This window comes from Rhopilema esculentum, chromosome 20, assembly GCF_057945365.1.
Source record: "Rhopilema esculentum isolate cy_ngs chromosome 20, ASM5794536v1, whole genome shotgun sequence".
Taxonomy (NCBI): domain Eukaryota; kingdom Metazoa; phylum Cnidaria; class Scyphozoa; order Rhizostomeae; family Rhizostomatidae; genus Rhopilema; species Rhopilema esculentum.
Window position 1 is genome coordinate 2,593,651 of NC_142834.1, and position 17,567 is coordinate 2,611,217.

At 36.6% G+C, this 17,567-nt stretch overlaps 1 protein-coding gene across 1 annotated transcript in view; it reads left to right on the forward strand.

Moving 5' to 3' along the window:
- Positions 1 to 17,567, forward strand: part of LOC135687105 (putative E3 ubiquitin-protein ligase HERC1) — a 59,111-nt gene that overhangs the window by 7,425 nt on the left and 34,119 nt on the right. The window contains exons 9-26 of the mRNA XM_065203563.2: positions 999 to 1,042; positions 1,230 to 1,313; positions 2,743 to 2,887; positions 3,474 to 3,645; positions 5,255 to 5,386; positions 6,085 to 6,250; positions 8,300 to 8,425; positions 8,843 to 9,049; positions 10,099 to 10,248; positions 11,184 to 11,328; positions 11,870 to 12,061; positions 12,536 to 12,760; positions 13,141 to 13,320; positions 13,502 to 13,619; positions 14,114 to 14,232; positions 14,845 to 15,107; positions 16,058 to 16,255; positions 17,019 to 17,133. Coding sequence (XP_065059635.2) covers positions 999 to 1,042; positions 1,230 to 1,313; positions 2,743 to 2,887; positions 3,474 to 3,645; positions 5,255 to 5,386; positions 6,085 to 6,250; positions 8,300 to 8,425; positions 8,843 to 9,049; positions 10,099 to 10,248; positions 11,184 to 11,328; positions 11,870 to 12,061; positions 12,536 to 12,760; positions 13,141 to 13,320; positions 13,502 to 13,619; positions 14,114 to 14,232; positions 14,845 to 15,107; positions 16,058 to 16,255; positions 17,019 to 17,133 — 2,781 coding nt within the window. The remainder of the gene's footprint in view (positions 1 to 998; positions 1,043 to 1,229; positions 1,314 to 2,742; positions 2,888 to 3,473; positions 3,646 to 5,254; positions 5,387 to 6,084; positions 6,251 to 8,299; positions 8,426 to 8,842; positions 9,050 to 10,098; positions 10,249 to 11,183; positions 11,329 to 11,869; positions 12,062 to 12,535; positions 12,761 to 13,140; positions 13,321 to 13,501; positions 13,620 to 14,113; positions 14,233 to 14,844; positions 15,108 to 16,057; positions 16,256 to 17,018; positions 17,134 to 17,567) is intronic.

The window sequence follows — 17,567 nt, forward strand, 5'->3', positions numbered from 1 at the left end:
CAAATAAAGCTTTGGTTAATCCCTGGATCAGAAAATTAAATCCTGTCTTTTAGTCATGTCGCATTAATCTGCTTGGGAGAAATCAAGTTTGTAATTCTACTTGTGGCAATGATTCCTGGGTCATTAGACGTCTCTGTATTTGATGCAATTTCAGAGTCTGTGATCGGTCAAATCAAATATTTGTCAACGTTAGAAGCTTTGCCCATCGCTTTGCGGGTCAGGCCATTTAATATGGGATACGTTTCAAGGAAATTTAATTCATTCTGTGCAGATCATGAGTTTGTTTCTACAGAAAGAACTTGAAAAACCTCAAAACTGGTTGTAATTTAAATCTTTGCGTTCGTGTTGTCATTAGAAACAGTTAAATAGTTTACAGAACGAAGACACCATTTATGCAGGTCAAGTGTATGTTAAAAGGCTTTGGCCAAAAGACATTTCCGTTAAACCATTCGCCCAATGGATTGATATCTCAATGTCCTTCCGGTTCCAATCATTTCAAAATTTGCTATGGAGATTCAATTACATTTTTACATGTTTAGTCCATTTTTCAGACCTAAAATATTCAATGGCTGCAGTACACTAACTAAAGAATGGCACATGATCTGATATTTTGGGCTGCTTTGCTACACTCTTTTTTTATATAAGACCCAGAAACTTTCTATCGAGGTTATTTTTTTTAAAGTTTCTGGCTCGAGTTTTCTGATGTTTTTCTTATTTCAAAACTTACTTTCTTACAACTACCTACTACGAATTGCCAAAAACGCATTGTTGTTGATTCATTTAAAGCATGTTCTTTCGTTGTTATTTTTTGGCAATTGAGCCCCAGTGTTCTTTTAGGGTGTTTTTTCTATAAAAAGGAGTGTATGTGGGACTGAAATTATCCTCCCTATTACCCCAGTGATTGGTTTGGGTGATCTTTATATGCTTAGGATCTTAAAAATTTCAAAAACTACTCTCATTGTACTTCTTGATAAACTTAGCCCTGTTTTCTATTCTAGGCAAACTTGGGCATGGAGATAACAATAGAGTCTTCAACCCGAAGGTAAATGTATCCGGATTTTTGTAGGACTATCCGCTTAATATTGCTGTCCGGTATCTCATATGGGATAACTGTGTTTGATAGGTTGTAAGACTAGTTTGCCTAAGTTTTATCCACTTGCACCTGTAACTTTTTTTGTTAATTATTTTCATACTCTGCCCTACTTATAAACTTTTGCATCATCCGACAGTTGATTGAATCTCTGCAAGGAATTCATCTGCGAAAAATTGCTGCTGGCTGTCAAGCCTCGGTTGCCCTCACTTCTGGGGGTCAGGTAAGCATGAACCCTTTAACAACCCTTAAAGTCTTTAAAAATATCGAGGCGTCGATTGAACAAGCAAAGAAAATGGCATCAAGTAAACATTAATAGACAGGAATGATTTTATCAGTACAGCACACTTGCTCTTTGCCTGCCACTGCAAAAGAGAATTTTTTTGGAGAAGGGCTTTTTGTCAAATTATAGGATACTCCTGAATCCATTATAGATTTCTTTTCAAGAGATCTAGTATTTCATCGTTGCATTCTGATTTATTCTATTCTTAGTTTCACGTTTTTCTATTATTTGTTTTAACGGGTCGGTTTGTAAAACACTACATGAGACTTATTCTTTGTAAATGTTTTAAGATGAACTGAATTATCTCGGCTTCATTCGATAATAATCGTTGCATCAAGATCAGTCTTCCATTTAGCTTTTAATAAGTGCCACACTCTTGCTACTTCGCCCATTTTATTCAGTGTGCCTAATATACAAAAATCGTGATGAGAGCCAAACTCTTTTAATGCCGGACCTTCGCTCACAAGTTTTTAATAAGCAAACAATCTTTTCGTGGTACAAAATTTAAAAATGGCTTTGAAAAGGCAGACATGTTGATACATACAAAGCTTTTCGTCTGACACTATTCAGAGTTTAAAACGTCAGAACATAGATCGAAAACTCTACACTAGGAAATATATATACCCAGTTGTGGATCGAAATTGGCCAATCAGAAATGCGAGCACGTGACTGTTAAGGTTGACCAATCAGTACCGCTTGCCTATTGATTTAGTAACATGTTTCAAAAAGTTTGGTTTTTTCGGAGCCAATTTTTAATAAGCCCAGCATCACTATCTATTGCATCGTTTCGCATCTGTTAACACAGGCTCAATGAATAATCTGGTTTTTGACAGAATTCTTATCAAATCCTGTTACATTGCGACTGATTTTCAGATAGAGGTCAAATAGTGTTTTGCTACTTTTCGAAAAACTAGTTGAGTGTCTAGATAGTGTCAAAAAACTAGTTGGTGTCAAGTTCTAGGCCCGTTTGTTTCATAGTAGACTGTTATGTATGTGACACTTCTTGGTCTTGTTAAACTCAGCTCTTTTTACTTACCCCCTGAAAGCTGATGCCATAAGAAAGGCAACATTAGGCAAGACGCTGCTACTTTCATTTTGAAAAGCTTGCTTCTCTAAAGCCCTCGAGTGTTATTCGAACGATTGGCTCTACACGAGCCATATAATTAGAACCGTCACTATGGGGGAGGGGGCGTGAGTGATGTGAAATCCCCTTTGAAAATTCTTTCGAGGTGTTTTCTTCGCCATCTAGAGGTGTTGGCAAATAGAGGGTGACTCACCAATTTTGTCGGCAAGTGTAACCTGGAACCCCTTTGAGTACAACAGCTAGCAACCGCCCTCTATATAAACCCGATGCTTCGTTTCAATGCAGGTTTATGCCTGGGGCTGTGGTCCTTGTCTGGCTACAGGATCAGCTGATTCCGTTCATCTCTTGCCAAAGCTCATTGAGTCGTTGGACAGCCTTTTCATTGAGGACGTTGTCATGGGTGACAATCACTGCTTAGCTCTAACAAGACGTAAGGCTCCTTATTGCTTTGAAACAAGAACTTTCTTGTAGTTTGAAGACATGATAATGCATAATTATAATCTGAAGACTCGTTTATTCTTTAAAGTACTAAATTTCTTAGAGCATTTTACTGAAGAGCGTTCGTGAGTCATACCAACCTGTAATTTTTTTCGCCAGAAAGTTTTCAAGTCTTCCCTATGTAGACAAGGTGTTAATCCATTGTCACAGTCATATGAAGTTTTGAACAAAATAGAAACTCATCTTACATATTGTATTCATGGCCTAATACCCTTTTGTAGCAGCTCTCTTGATAGCACCTACAACGTTTCTCTTATTCAAACAAATATAGCAACCTCTTATTCAAATATAGCAACCTCTTATTCAAATATAGCAACCTCTTATTCAAATATAGCAACATCTAGATCTATGTTTCTTACTCGACAATAGATATGAACTCATCGCCAAGTAACTGCAATTCTTCTCTCAAATATCCGTTAAACGGCCTAATTTTTCAACTATCTCAGCTTCAACACCTCATCTCCCGCTCCATTTATATATGACATCGGTCATTGACATTAAACCCACTCTGTTTCTAGAATACGAAGTCATAGCATGGGGAAATAATTCAATGGGTCAGTGTGGATTGGGTCATTGCGTTACCCCCGTTGCTACCCCAAGAAAGGTCCCAGGTCTTGAAGGCATCAAAATTCAACAGATTGCAGCCGGCACTTCTCACTCAATTGTCTGCACTGCAGCCCCTCCAAACAGGTACATCTTATTTATTTTTCAATTACTTTTTAATCTTTTGTTAGTTCATACATTTTAGTACTCTAAGTTTCAGTGAGTCAGAATACCCATGTGGCCAAAAGACATCTTCCCCAAAGGAAAACTAGATATGCCAAGGGGATTTTTAAATATGCCAAGGGGATATCTAAATGTATGGAGCAGCCTCAGGGCCAATAGGAGGTTGCATCACTTACCTATTGTTCTCATTCACCAGAGAATAAAGCTTCATTGTCAAGGGAACGTTCCGATTCCTTTTTCAATCTCAAAAGTTAACTGTAACTTTTTCAAGCTCATTTATGTAGGTAAAAGTTTTGATATCTATTAGTACCTTTCGCAATCATAATTCTTTTTTTAGTTATTCATTATTTTATTGGTTTATCGACGTACACTCCTTGTTCCACCATGTTCATAATGGCGCCACCTTGTTCAAAATGGCGACACTTTTTGTCAACTTTTGACGATACCAAACATTTGAATGCATGAATCTGGTGAAATAGGCGTATTTTGAAGCAAATGTAGGTGGGAAAATTTAGTTAGAAATGTAAATATTATTCAAAAACATATTTGTTTGAAAAAATGTAGACCACGCCTAAGGGAGAAAATTTGTCAAATGATAGGCGAGTCGCTATAAAATATTTACGGGGAAGTGGTCTTTAATTTTTTAAAAATTGTTGACCAAGTTAGATGTAGCCACACAGCAGCTGTGAGAAGCCAAAGAAGATTTCTCGAGAGTGTTTCAGTTGTAATAAACTGAGAATGGGGCGACCAAAAAGATTGACGTTAGAGTGGAAAAGAATTTATCTATTTTATTTCACCGTGTTTGCACTAACAAACAGTGAAAGACATGAAACTCGACGCTGAGCAATGTTTCGCAGCTCAAAATTCGTCCAAACAAAAAATAATGAGTGTCTTACGCAAATATAAGATAAAAAATTACTTAGAAAACCATTTTTACAACGATTTATTTCCGAACAAGAAGAATTCAGGTTGTCCCGTTGCGTCAATCAAGTCCAGATTTGTACATCGCTGAAAATGTTTGGCTTCGTATGAAAAACATTACGAACCATGGTTTTAGTGGTGCTTGAACAACCAAAAAATCGTTAGTTGAAATACTTCGTCAGGTTAGGCATAAAGCAGTTTTAAAAGTTCACGGCTCCCGTCAAAATATTAAAATTTGAAACTGTTAAAAGACGTCTTTTTCCATTATTTTTTTGAAATGTGCTCTAAAAAGATTGAAGTTTTGATTGCTTCACTTCCGACCCACTCCTATTCGCCACTTAAAAACACAATTTATTCGCACAACAATAGCTTTCGATAACTCTTGTGCCATTTTCCCTCCTTCGAGGTGCAATACTTTTGTAAGGGGAGTGTATTTATATATGCATCTGTTTTTTATCTATTGATATGATGGTCCGTAATTCTATTTTTATCTATACACTTATTTCTGTTATGTGTCATTTATTAATCAATTCGCTAATTTATACATTCATTATTTATTTGTGATTTATATGTTTTGTTTATTTATTTGTTTATTCTTTTTATTAATTTTTTTATTTATTCATCTATTCATTTACTTGTTATTTGCTTTCAGACGAATAATAGCACAACAACGCCCCTACTGTATTCAGTTGCGAAAAGAAACTTTTGTAAAACTGAAAGATCTTTTAGAGTTTTTTCGATGCCAGAAAGAGAGCTTAGAATCGATGAAAGGGGAAGAAGAGAGGTTTGTAAAAACTGCAATAACTAAATTTGTTTTTGATTAACAACTACTTTTTTTTTGGTAACTTTACCTTGTAACAAATTCGTTTTTGAAAAAAAGCACTTAGTAATTATGATAAAATTGCCAGCTGGTCTGAGCGCTGGCCCAGAAGCCCTTGCCCGCAGCCTCCGAGGCGCTTAGCTGCAGCCCCAGAGGCGCTTAGCTGCAGCCCCAGAGGCGCTTAGCTGCAGCCCCAGAGGCGCTTAGCTGCAGCCCCAGAGATGCTTAGCTGCAGCCCCAGAGATGCTTAGCTGCAGCCCCAGAGATGCTTGCCCGCAGCCTCAGACTTGCCAGATCAAACCGAGGTTCACCCAACGATTTGCATACTTGCCTGGCATGCTCCCACGTAGTCTCAATTTGTCACCCCGTGGCACCAATGCGAAGGCTAAATTCAGCAATGAAAAGAACTCGCTAACTTACTGCACCTGTTTTAGGCCTACCTATTACTTCTGTTTGTCAATGTCTTCTAACAGGCAATTCATCTTTGTACAAATCGTATGCCGTACTTTCATTGACCTTTAAAAATAATCATTTCTCTGGAATGCATCTTCATTTGCGATGTAATGAAGACTTTTAAGTAGGTGACAGCGAAGTCCAACCTGTTTATCTGTCACATATTGACCTCCACGTTTATCAGCAATATCATTTTCTCACACTTCTAGTTATGGTGAAGAAATGGTTCTGAGTGTCCTGGATCTTCTAAAATGCCATCTTGTCCTCGCCATAAAAGACATATCTGTAGGAGATCTGTTGGAAGGTGAAGCCAAAGAGATTCGGAAGCTGTTGTTTCGCCTGATCGACCTACCGCTTTCTGCCAAAGTGCATCAGGTATTTTATATCAAAATATAAGGTAGCAAAAAATGCTTTGTTTATGTCACATTTTACGCTTTGGTGTGTAGAGCAAATGTTCTGAGCTGCAACGAGGAGCTGCGCGCTTAATGCGATCACAGGCAGCTTAAACAGCTATGCCTATACGACATCAAGCCACTTATGACCGGCAAATGTAACAGTAATTTCCACTATACCACATTATATGTAAATGCGTCTCGTACTGGGCAAAAAACTCGCATGTTCTATGCACAAATGTATATCCAGGTCTTTAATTGGTCATCGAGCACTTTCGACATGCCAGTTAGCTTTTAGAATGCGGTATTGGCTAGTCGCCTGGTGATTATGTTAGCATGGAGCTCGGAGTTGCGGCACAGAACCATTCTGTTCTACACACCTAACCGTGTACCGCCGTTTTTAAAGGCTTTAAATCAACTGGCAGCCAAATGTTAGTTCTTTATCATGATGTTGTTGTATGTTTTGTTCTGCATCAAAGTTCTTAATTTATTTCTTAATTTCTTAATTTATACCAAAAATCCAAGACCAAAATTTCCTAATTTATAGCAAATTAGGGCCTAGATAATATCGGCGTTGAATCGAGTACCCAAGGGTGACGTCATGAAAAGTCTATTTTGAGAATTTCTTAGTTTTGACCACATAATCTGAAGAACGGCATCAAATACCTCTCATTATGCAAAATCAGTTAGATATGCTCAAAATTTGGCGAGATGTGATCAATGAATGATTTCATGTTAACGGATTATCGTCCTTCTGCCCTAGATCACAAAATTTTGAACCAAGCCAATTTGTAACAAATACACCTGATTTTGCACATTTAGAGATATTTGGTGGTGTTTTTTTGTTATATGGTCAAAATTGAAAACTTTTCTAAAATAGATTTTTGTGACATCATTGCTTTGAAACTCTATTGCCATGTAGAGCGCGTTATTTCGTAAATTCACATCCTCGGACAGTGCACAGTCGATTGACAAAGATCTGTTTTGCGATCATTTGGGCATATTCAACATGGTGGGATAAACGCAGACATTCTTAGACTGCGAGATATCGTCATATTGTAAACAAAGGTCGGCCTACGCGTCTCATATGCTGACGAAAGATGACGTTCTTTAGTCGGCGGAGATAAACAGAAAATAATTTTGAGTGAAATGATAATTATCATTTAGATATGATTGGCAACTTTCATTCCACAGAATAATAACTCCATGGCCCATTTATCAAAATTTCGATTGACTTACAAAATTGGGCAGAGATTCTCGTCATCAATTGTCGCCATCAGTCTATTTTTTATCATTATTTCAATCTGTATACAAAATGATATATTCTGTGTATAAGATAACGAGTTCTTTTACACAAAGGGTCTTTTGTTTGATTGTCGAGCTTTTGTTTTTTTATGGCATGCCCGTTATGTTCTGCAGCTGCATTTAATCTTCGCAGAGGTTCAAAATATCAGCATGGATTATTTGCAGGAATATCTGCTAAACTGATTCGTCTACGTCTTGCATTTTAATGCTTTTAAAGTACGCTCTTCCCAATATCTTTAAGGCTACACATGTCAAGTTATCCTTACGAGCATGCAAGCCCTGAAATACCGAATCTGAGTCAACCCTGGAGTTCTGAAGTGGAAAAAAGTCACTGATGTCTATTTTAGAATTTTTGAATCTGGATCACAAAACCTCAAAGCGCATCATAAAATAACTCTAAATATGCGAAATTAGCTAAAAGAAATTATTAGGCCACAAAAGGACAGGATTTTTTCCTATCAAAAAACAATTCAAATCTCTTTCAAATTAATAATTTGCCACATCTCACCCATATATTTACAAATTTAACTATTTCCATATTTGAAGGTATTTCATGGTGTTTTAGGTTATGTGGTCTAAGAACAAATGTTCTAAAGCTATATTTTATATGACATAACACTTTAGAACTATTTATTTTTTTACGTACAAGCTTTTATTATTTTTCTATATATTAAGGTTTTCTTTCAGACATGTTATAACATCGTACTGAAAATCCTTTCCATTGTAGGCCATCATCGAAACGACGAAACTTGGTGCCCAGATCCTTTTGCCAAATTTGCACGAGTGTGTTGAGCTGTTGTACGAACTTCTGCCGCAGCAAGTTTCTTCGTCTGGACAAATATCAAGAGGAAACGTAAGGATTATTTCGTCTTGTATCTTTTGGCATCGTTTCTTCTACACTTGCAAACGTGGCCTAAGGTTTCAGGAAAATGTCAGTGATAGCTTGAATTAATCAAAATACACCGGCTATTATGAAGGACTTTGATGATGTTTAGGTTGTTATTTTTTTCCTAATAAGTGGAGCATTTGTGCGCGCTGTTCATTTTGATTTTACTTTGGAGTCTCTAAGCCATACATTTAGAAAGTTTGCTTCTTCCAATGAACGATAGGTAAAATTTTACAAGGAAAGATTTGCTTCTATTTCGTTCTGTTTTGAGTATATTCCGCCATTTCTATATAACCCTGTCTTTTATTTCATCAAGTTCATCGTTCTGGTATTCAAATTTCTTGTTTAGATACTACTCTACGATCCTTTCTTATTTCTTTGCAGATGCTACAGCTTGAAGTAGTCCTCGAAAGTCTGAATGATGATCTACAGATTTCAGAACTGTTTGGCTTCACCCAATCCAGCAACTCAGAGATTAAAAGTGACGATAACGCATCGGATGATATTGCCATAGCTGATGAGATTCCACTGAGATTAAAATCATGCGAAACACTTATGAAAATGCTCCTTTGGAATCTTGGTTTCTTTACTGTAAGTTCAATTTTTTGTTTTATCCTTAGCTATCTTTGAGATTGGCACATAAAGCCTCATAAGACATGCACTCTTTTTTTAAGAACCAGTAAATTGAAGATCAGTTTGGATGTTCTTAATTTTTTCTTTTTCTTAGTTCGGATTGTTTTTAGTTTGTTCTTTAATTATTAGGATGTAGGCCGCTGCAATTGCTAGCTATTTTGCTCTGTAATAGGACTGAGATCTAATCGCTAATTCATGCTAATTATGCTAATGATAATCTTCCTGTTTGCATATGTTATCGTAATCGTTGTTTGGAATCATTGGTCAGTTCATAATCTCAATACGAGCTGCACGCAATCTCTCGCTCTCGATCTACTCAAACCCCATTACATGCTCAAGGGGGGGGGGGCGTTCAGGCCTCGTTTACCAACAAAGGGAGTAAGATATCCTTAATTTGCCGATAAGTTTGAATATTCAAGGAAATATTACCCCTTTATGGCAAAAAACTCCCTAGATGGCTTAAACATTATCCAAAGTTGCATTTTACAGTAGCTTTGATTCAGCTTGTTCTTAGTTGGTTCTTGATTTTCGACTAATTTTGAGGCACAAGTTCATATAAAATTGCTTTTTAGAAATGAGTTTAGTGAGTACATAAGGATTCAACTACGGTATAATAGTCAAGTATTATCATTAAATATTGGAATTGGCCCATATCAGGATAAAATGAAATCCCTTGTGAGTGTAATTTTACTGTCCATTGAGATTATTTGTCTCTTGCCTCGAGATCATTTCTCCAGGGATCTTCTTCTAAGCTTTTCAAGCAACATTTCTTGTCCCTTGTGTAAAATATCGGTTATTGAAGTGGCACTTACTGGACTGGAGGTTTTACGTCAAACCTGTGTGGTCTCATACCACTACCTTTGAATATAGATAAAAGTGTCTCTATACTGCCATAAAAGTTTTAAATTATTTCTTTGAGCTGTTTGTATAAAATTCGCTAACAACTTTTGTATCAGCTTTGGATAAATTTTTGTATAACTTTTTACATATAAGGATTTTATCCATAGGAGCAAAGACTTTCAAGAATTTTGGACTCAGATAAAACTGACGACACAGAAAGAAAGTATGAAATTTCAATGGAAAGAAAAACAGTCGAGTTACTGCACTCGATGCAGAAACATTTGTTAGCTGCTCTGATGTGGAAGAAAACCAACAAGGTGAAAATATGATATAATCTTTGCATTTGTTTTTAATATATTTGCAAACTTCAAGGAATTTATTAGGAATTATGTACAAAATGGGTAAATATATAGAGTGAATACAATTATATAGAGTAAATATAATGGGTATAAATTCTTCAACGTTCTGAATTGAAGTGGTAGGCATTTTTCGTTCTTGGGATTGTAATGGTTATGATAAACCAGACGAAATTGCACAGGAAAACCTTTACAATAATAAGAATACCGCTATTGTTTGTGGCCGTATAAACCGAAAAATAAGAAATAATTATAAAAGATGAAAGAAAATAAATTATAAAACTTGCTTTTAAAATTGCAAATTCATTTCGTTTTATTGCTTGTTTGAAGTTTGCTAAGAACCTTCATTTATGGAAAATTGGTTCCCTGGAACGCAAAAGCACTTTTTCCGTTGTCACTTTTAAAGACCTTTGCAGAAGCAGGCTCGACCAATTTCCACGTTTATTTTTCCAATGGTGGAGGAAGCAATCTTTTTATTGACAACGTAAACAATTATTGATGTTTGAACTTCAAAAACACCCATTTAGATCCAACCTCGAAATTAATATAACTGGGAATTTCACAAAATCATACTTTTATTCTGCATCAAAGCAACCAGCCATTTTTGCCTACTTTGCAACATCTGACGTCGTCCAAGGGCTTTTTACTTTTTACTTTCAAAGAAATCATGTAACTTTCTTTTTTACTTTTAATTCCATTATTTACTTTCACGTTACTATTTGTTTTCATTTTTTCTAATTTCAGCTCACTCAATTATCTTTAAATCTCCTCGTAATTCTAGAATTTGCCTTCCTCGCCGTTATCTTCTTTACTAGACGTTTCCCTTAATGCATGAAATATCTCATTTTCTTTGGTCTCAAATGCATATTTCAAGGTATCATTTTTTGTGCCCTCAGCATATCAAGGAATACGTGGCGGTTTTGCATCGGCATTTCCAATTGGCATTGTCTCTTGCCAAATCAACCATAATTGACTGCTTGGAGACTGCTGCGAAGGTTGAGGAAATGGGCAAGATGGCATCTCGTAAATGGCTCCTGCTTGGTGGGTTAAACGATATTTTTTGTTCGATTCACAAGACTGGTCTCAAAAATAACGCGCCTCTTTTGTATTTCTGATTAAAGTTAGCTAAAAAACCAGCATGCTCTTCTTCGTATTTTGATAGCTTATTAGATACTTATGCCCAGAGGTCTTGGTTTCATGACCCCCCTTATTTCTTTCTTTCCCCGTTACAACCTTTCGCGAACTACCCCTCCTTATACGAGCGTATTCAGCATCTCTCGCCCCGAACTGGAAAACACAATGCTCAAAAGAGGCTGGGCTAGCTCTTATTTAATGGTTAAAATATATAATTTAAACATGTTGATAATTTGCCGTCATATTCTTAGTCTTTTTTGTTAATGTGATGTGAATTTGATGCCTCCTTCTCCTCTGGACCTCCCCTACTCCTATACGTTATTGATCGCTATATGTATTGTACCATAGTTGATAAAGATAATTCTAAGCGCAAGACCACAAATAATCTCTTTGTTTCTACCCCTCCCACGTCGCAATCTTAAATGTTATATAATTTTTCCATTCCTAGATATCCTTTCGGAATCAGCAGCTGGTCACATGCTCGTTATGATCGTTCACGCCATTCTTTTTTTGCCTTCTGATCTTTCCATTCCTTACTTTGACGCTGTCTGTGATCTGTTGCCTGGCCTAGACAAACTGTCACGATTGTCCTCTGCGGTGGAGGTTCTGGACCAGCAAGAAGTTTCATGGCCCAAAAATGGTAATGAGGTTTTAGGAAATTGTTTCTTATAGTAAACTAGTCTTTGGAGGGGGGGGGGGGTTTAAGGAGGGCTAGCAAAAGTTCAAATGCTCGTGTGTTATAAAGTAGATTGCCTGGAGGCCTAGGTAAGGAGGTAAAGATATCGGGGGCCTTTTTTATAACAGCCCAAAGAAGAGAATTGCAGTTAAGCTTTATTATTGAAAACTTGAAACCCATAATCTAACTGACTTTTATTCTTCTGGACCATGTATTCGAAGGGCTGTCACAAAGAGGGCTAGGTGACCATGTCATCAACTATTTAGCAAGTTATAATGTAAATAATCCATTGCCACTTTTTTACTTTGCACTCATTCCCTTTTGAGGCTCAAGGAGTTGCCCTGTATTAGACTTTCATACACAATACTTCAATTTCATGAGAATTTAATCCTCTTTCGTATTTTTTTGAAACGGCTATCTTTCAAATTATTTTTCCAGAGTCATTCGGGACCCTCGATCCGTGCAACCTGCCGCTCCCGCAGCCTACAAACAGTTGGACCTGGATCGTTGACTTAGAAAGGACTGTCGCTTTCCTAGTTGGCCGATGCGTCAACAAAATGCTGCATTGTCTTCCGTTGCTGAATTCAGAAATTAGGGCAGCTGAGTGGCTCGAGCTTTGTTTGTTCAGAAATGGGTTAAAAAGCAGCAAGGATGCAGAGCTAGGTATGTCCTTAAAGGGGGGTTTTGTCACAAGGGGAGCCTCTTGTTCCAAGGTGGAGTTTATGAATAGAAAATTATTCGCAGGCGAACTTTTATTGGCATCAGCTGCTTAGGGGCGCTGTTAAATAATGTTATAATCTGTGTTATCTTGAAAGTGTTTAAGTCATCGATGACCTAATTAAAATTCAATTCTAAAAATTAGATCTTCCAATCGTCTTCCAATCATACGAGGGAGGGTCTTATTAGCTATACGAGGGTCTTTTTTATCAAAATTCAAACGTTTTATTGATTTAGCTACAATTTTAAGCAAGTTAAAGCTCCTCTTTTGTTCCCAACTTAGTGAATTCTCTGTTTACACTTTTGCCTATTTTTCGTCCTTTTAGGCTCATTTCTTGACACTGTTGACAACGCGCTACGTTTCTTTGACAATGCAACCATTGACAACTTCAAGTCAGAGTTAGGCCAACTTCAAAATGACTTGCCAATCGACCTTGGAAACGGGTCGTCAAACATTGAAGCAAAAACGTTGTGGAGAGACTTCGTTGAGTATGGCATTATTCGAGGTTAGGCCCATCTACTCCGCCATTTTGTTGAAATTTTAAAGCTCCTTTGTGGATTTACAAAGCTCTCAGAGCAACTTCTTACCTTCCCAAAATCATCAGTCTCGTTACATGTTTGTATCGAATTTCAATCTCGTGAGAAGTTGCTAAGTTTTTCAATTCTTGCCACACTTTGTCTTTTCAGAGCTTGCGAATGAATCGCAAGAAAGCTCAATAGATTTCGTACAAGTCACGGTGAAATTTGTACTCGCTGCAATGATCAAGCAATTTGGAATCACTTGTGATAAAAACCTTGTCAAAAGGTATTTCATTAGACTTCGCTAATTATGAACTTTAAATTAACGATTTTAAGCATATTTCTTCTATTTTTACATTTATCACATTTTTGGAAGCTATTTACATACAAACGGCCTTTGAAATTACCCAAGAGAACAATTTAGGCAAAGTTAGTGGGCATAGGTTTAGGCCTCCAGAATAAGATTTTCAGATTTCAAACTTTTTCCTTGGATCACTGTTCATTTTTCACGTGTTATGTCAACAGATGTAAAATTCTGTTTAATTGCCTCTGTTTTTGAAATTTAGCATCGGACAAAACTTTCACTCAGAGAAGGAAAGCTCTCTGTAATTCCAGGCGTAGGAATCACGAGGTGTGGTCACATCGAGAGGAAGAGCCAGGACACTGTGTGATAAGCATAAGCTTCTCAGTATCCTAAAAACTACCTTCAAAAGCTAGGTAGCAAAGTACAAAATATAAATACTGAGTTTTGTTAGAAATAAATTTTGTTTTCCTTTGCAGTCCGTATCTCACAAGCATATACGAAGCTGTGTTCTCAATTGAAAACCTCGTGTATACCATTTTGAAAACTGATGGGGTAGCGCAGAAGGAAGGCTCTACTGGGCAAAACGAAATAGAAGGTATGTTATTTCGCTGTACTTGGTTCAATATTTGGGTTAAGGGGACTCGTTGCTTTTCACTTATATACTCTTTTTGTAAAGTTCAATTACAAAACACATAATCAGTATTTTTTTGTTTTAAAGTTGTCTTCACATTAGGTTCACATAAAAAACCTTCACATATGTTTTTCCTATTTTAACTTTCTCATTAATGCTAATCCTACTGAAGTTTTTAGTTTCCCTAAAGGCCATAATACCAAACTTAATTTCTAAACAAAATGGCATCAAAGTTTGACGATTAATTTTTGTTTTTCATTCCTAAATTTGTTTGCTTGGAGTGGATACCAAATTGTGATGAAGCGAAGTTTAAGAAGTATTTGAACAAGTTTAAAAAATAACCTTGATGTTAAACCTTGGCTTCAGAACGGCATTCTCCCAAAGATTTCATCTTTATGGAAGTTTTGAGTTACTGTTTTCTGGCAGTTTAGGTTGGCTGGTATTTTCATTTTTATTGCCTGAATTTTTTAAATATCCTGCCATTTTCTTGCCGTCGCTTATGTCTGTTTGTAACATTTTTGTAACTAAGTGTGTTTTTGCAACAACATGTGAAATTTTTGTGCTTATCTTTCACAGCAAAGCTTCTGGAAAACTGCAAATCCATCGTTCGTAATTGCCTCTATCTTCTTGCTTTTGTCAATCCGTGCATAAGTGAAGACCGTCCGACGATCGACGATAAGAATTCACTGCTTGAAGCTATTTTATGGTTCATCATGAAAGACTTTGATCGAGATCTTCTGTCAGATCACGATCGGAAGAAGTACGCGCTAAACAAACTCATGAACATTGCATTTGCCGATATAACAACTACTTTCAGGTCACATCAAATCAGAGCAGAGGTTTGTCAAATCAGTCACCTATTACAATAACAAGCAGGTACGCCGGAACGACCAGGGGGGCAAGGGGGCAGGCTTGAGTAAAAAGGCCTTTGAAAGAAAGCTCCCAGCTTCTTCTAATTCCTTCTAATAACCGCCATTTTATTTCGATTTTCTGAAGGTATCTTGAACATTCGCTAACTTTTGTGATAACGATTTATTTTACAAGTTTTGAGAAATGTCGTCATGAATACACCAATTCGACCATTTTGAAAAATTCCTTAATTTCTTTTGTACAAAATTTTTGACCTCAGATTCGGATTGACAGCAATGATTTTAGTCTAATTGTAAGTTTTCATTATGATATTGCTCACGATATTGATTTTATGACGACATAAAGATGAAAATTTTATAAAGGATTTGACCGTGATTGGCGACTAGGGGGGTAAAGTTTCCCCCGGAACGATTTTTGCGGTCAAATCCCTTACAAGTTTTCAAACTTCATTTCTCGGTTAGATCTAAAATACAATCTCAAACAATGTGAAAAATGGTATCCCGCCTAAAATTATGACGTTAAAACCAAATGTGAGCTTAAAAAAGTCGTATAATTAATTTCCAAAACGAGATCGTAAGTCGAATTGGTGTATTAAGCACTTGAATCGGAACTTCATGTGAATCCCTCTGATTATTAAAATGGGCCGGTTTCAAGGGGTACTTTAATCAATGGGGCACTCTGGCCCCTATTGCCCCTGCTATCAGAAGGTAACAGGGGCGGTTGACACCCGGCGCTCCCCTTATCCGGCGTCCCTGATAACAAGGTTTGAAAGTTGTAGCCTTCTTGTTGTCACAATTGTTCATACTTTGTTAAAAGCGATTATGCTGTTGAAATCTATGTAAACATTTAAAGAAGACATATTATTCTATAATTGCGAATCCTGCTCTTTGCATTAACAGAAAACCTCAATTTCTTTCAGAGAAGAATCAAGGCCCTGGAATTTCTGTCGTCATTCAACCTCGTTTCGAATCCAGATAACGAGGCGACTGCCCTCGAAGCTTCTGCGGCAGTTCTAAAGAATTTGGTGCCATCTGCGCAGCTTTATTTCCTGATCGAGGCTCATGGTTTGGGAGTATGCGCAGAGGACGCAACAGATCATGGAATGATGAGTTGGAAGGTATCGATATAATGTTATTCGCAAGACAAATGATCATCTAATATGTTTTTTTGCTGTTTTAAATTGTATATATTGGTCTAAAGAAGCATCGATTGCCTAAGGCAAAACTTTGATTATCTTTGAAAAATGCACAGTTAATTCGGGAAAGGAGATTTAGAATTATGTTTATCTTTGGAAACAATTGCCCGATGATCGCATTAAGCGTGAAACTCGGAGTAGCGACTTAGAACCGTCCTGTTCTATACACCAAATAGCGTGTACAGCTCTACCTACAAGGTATCGAGCACTTTTTGACAGAACGGTAAACATTAATTTCAATTTTCTTTGGAAGCAGATGACTGCTTTGTGATAAAAGAAAGGCTTCTGAGATGGACAAGACAGCAGATATTACAATGAGCTAAAATAAAGGCATAAAAAAGTTGAAAAAATTTGGCATGAAAAGTATTGCTGTTGTTGTATGTCTTGAGAAGAAGTATTAGAAACGCGAAAAGATTGAAATATTATTGCAGATTGTCTTATTGGGTATTTCAACGTAAAGGCTGCTTAGTGACGGAAGTCTGAAAAATGTGCAATGGAGCTTCGTGCATTCCACTTAAGTTGGCCTAAAATATGGTTTTGGTCTTCACGAATAGCCATCCGTTCATCTACGACTGAAGACTATCTTTAGTCTAAAAATGGCATGAACTATTAAATGAAATTGAAATTATTATTGTAAATCAACTGGTTATCTGATTTCTCAAGTTGAAAAAATCTGATTTTGCAGCAAAATGTTGAGAATGCAACCTCTGAGACACTTCTTAGACTTGGCGAAGTAATCGAGAGATATTTTGTCAACATTGTCCACCACATTCGCAATGCTGAAAAAATTATTCACAGAGGTAACGTTTTTATAAACATTATCTTGTTTATAACGGATGAATTTGGTGATACAATTATGACTTTTTTATGTGATTTTATAAAGATATTAATAATTGTCTTTTTAAATTTTTGTTGTGTTGGATATTGTAAGTGTCATTGCATTAGTGATAATATATCTTGAATTATTTTTTATTCTGATACTTGCACAATATCATTTGAGGGCAATGTTTGCAAAACGTATATAGACTGTTCATCAATTACAGATAGTTGCACTAGGCCAATAGAACGCTCCATGTTATGGTTGGAATTAGTAAGATGGGGCTAGTGAAGTTTCATAATTTTTAACTTTTTGGAAAGTTTATGGATAAATTTTAGAAAGTGTTTTAAAAGGATTTAACTGGTAAAGTTATTGCCAGTTTGTTCCAGAGCGGCAGGCTGTCAAAGTGCTGTAAGC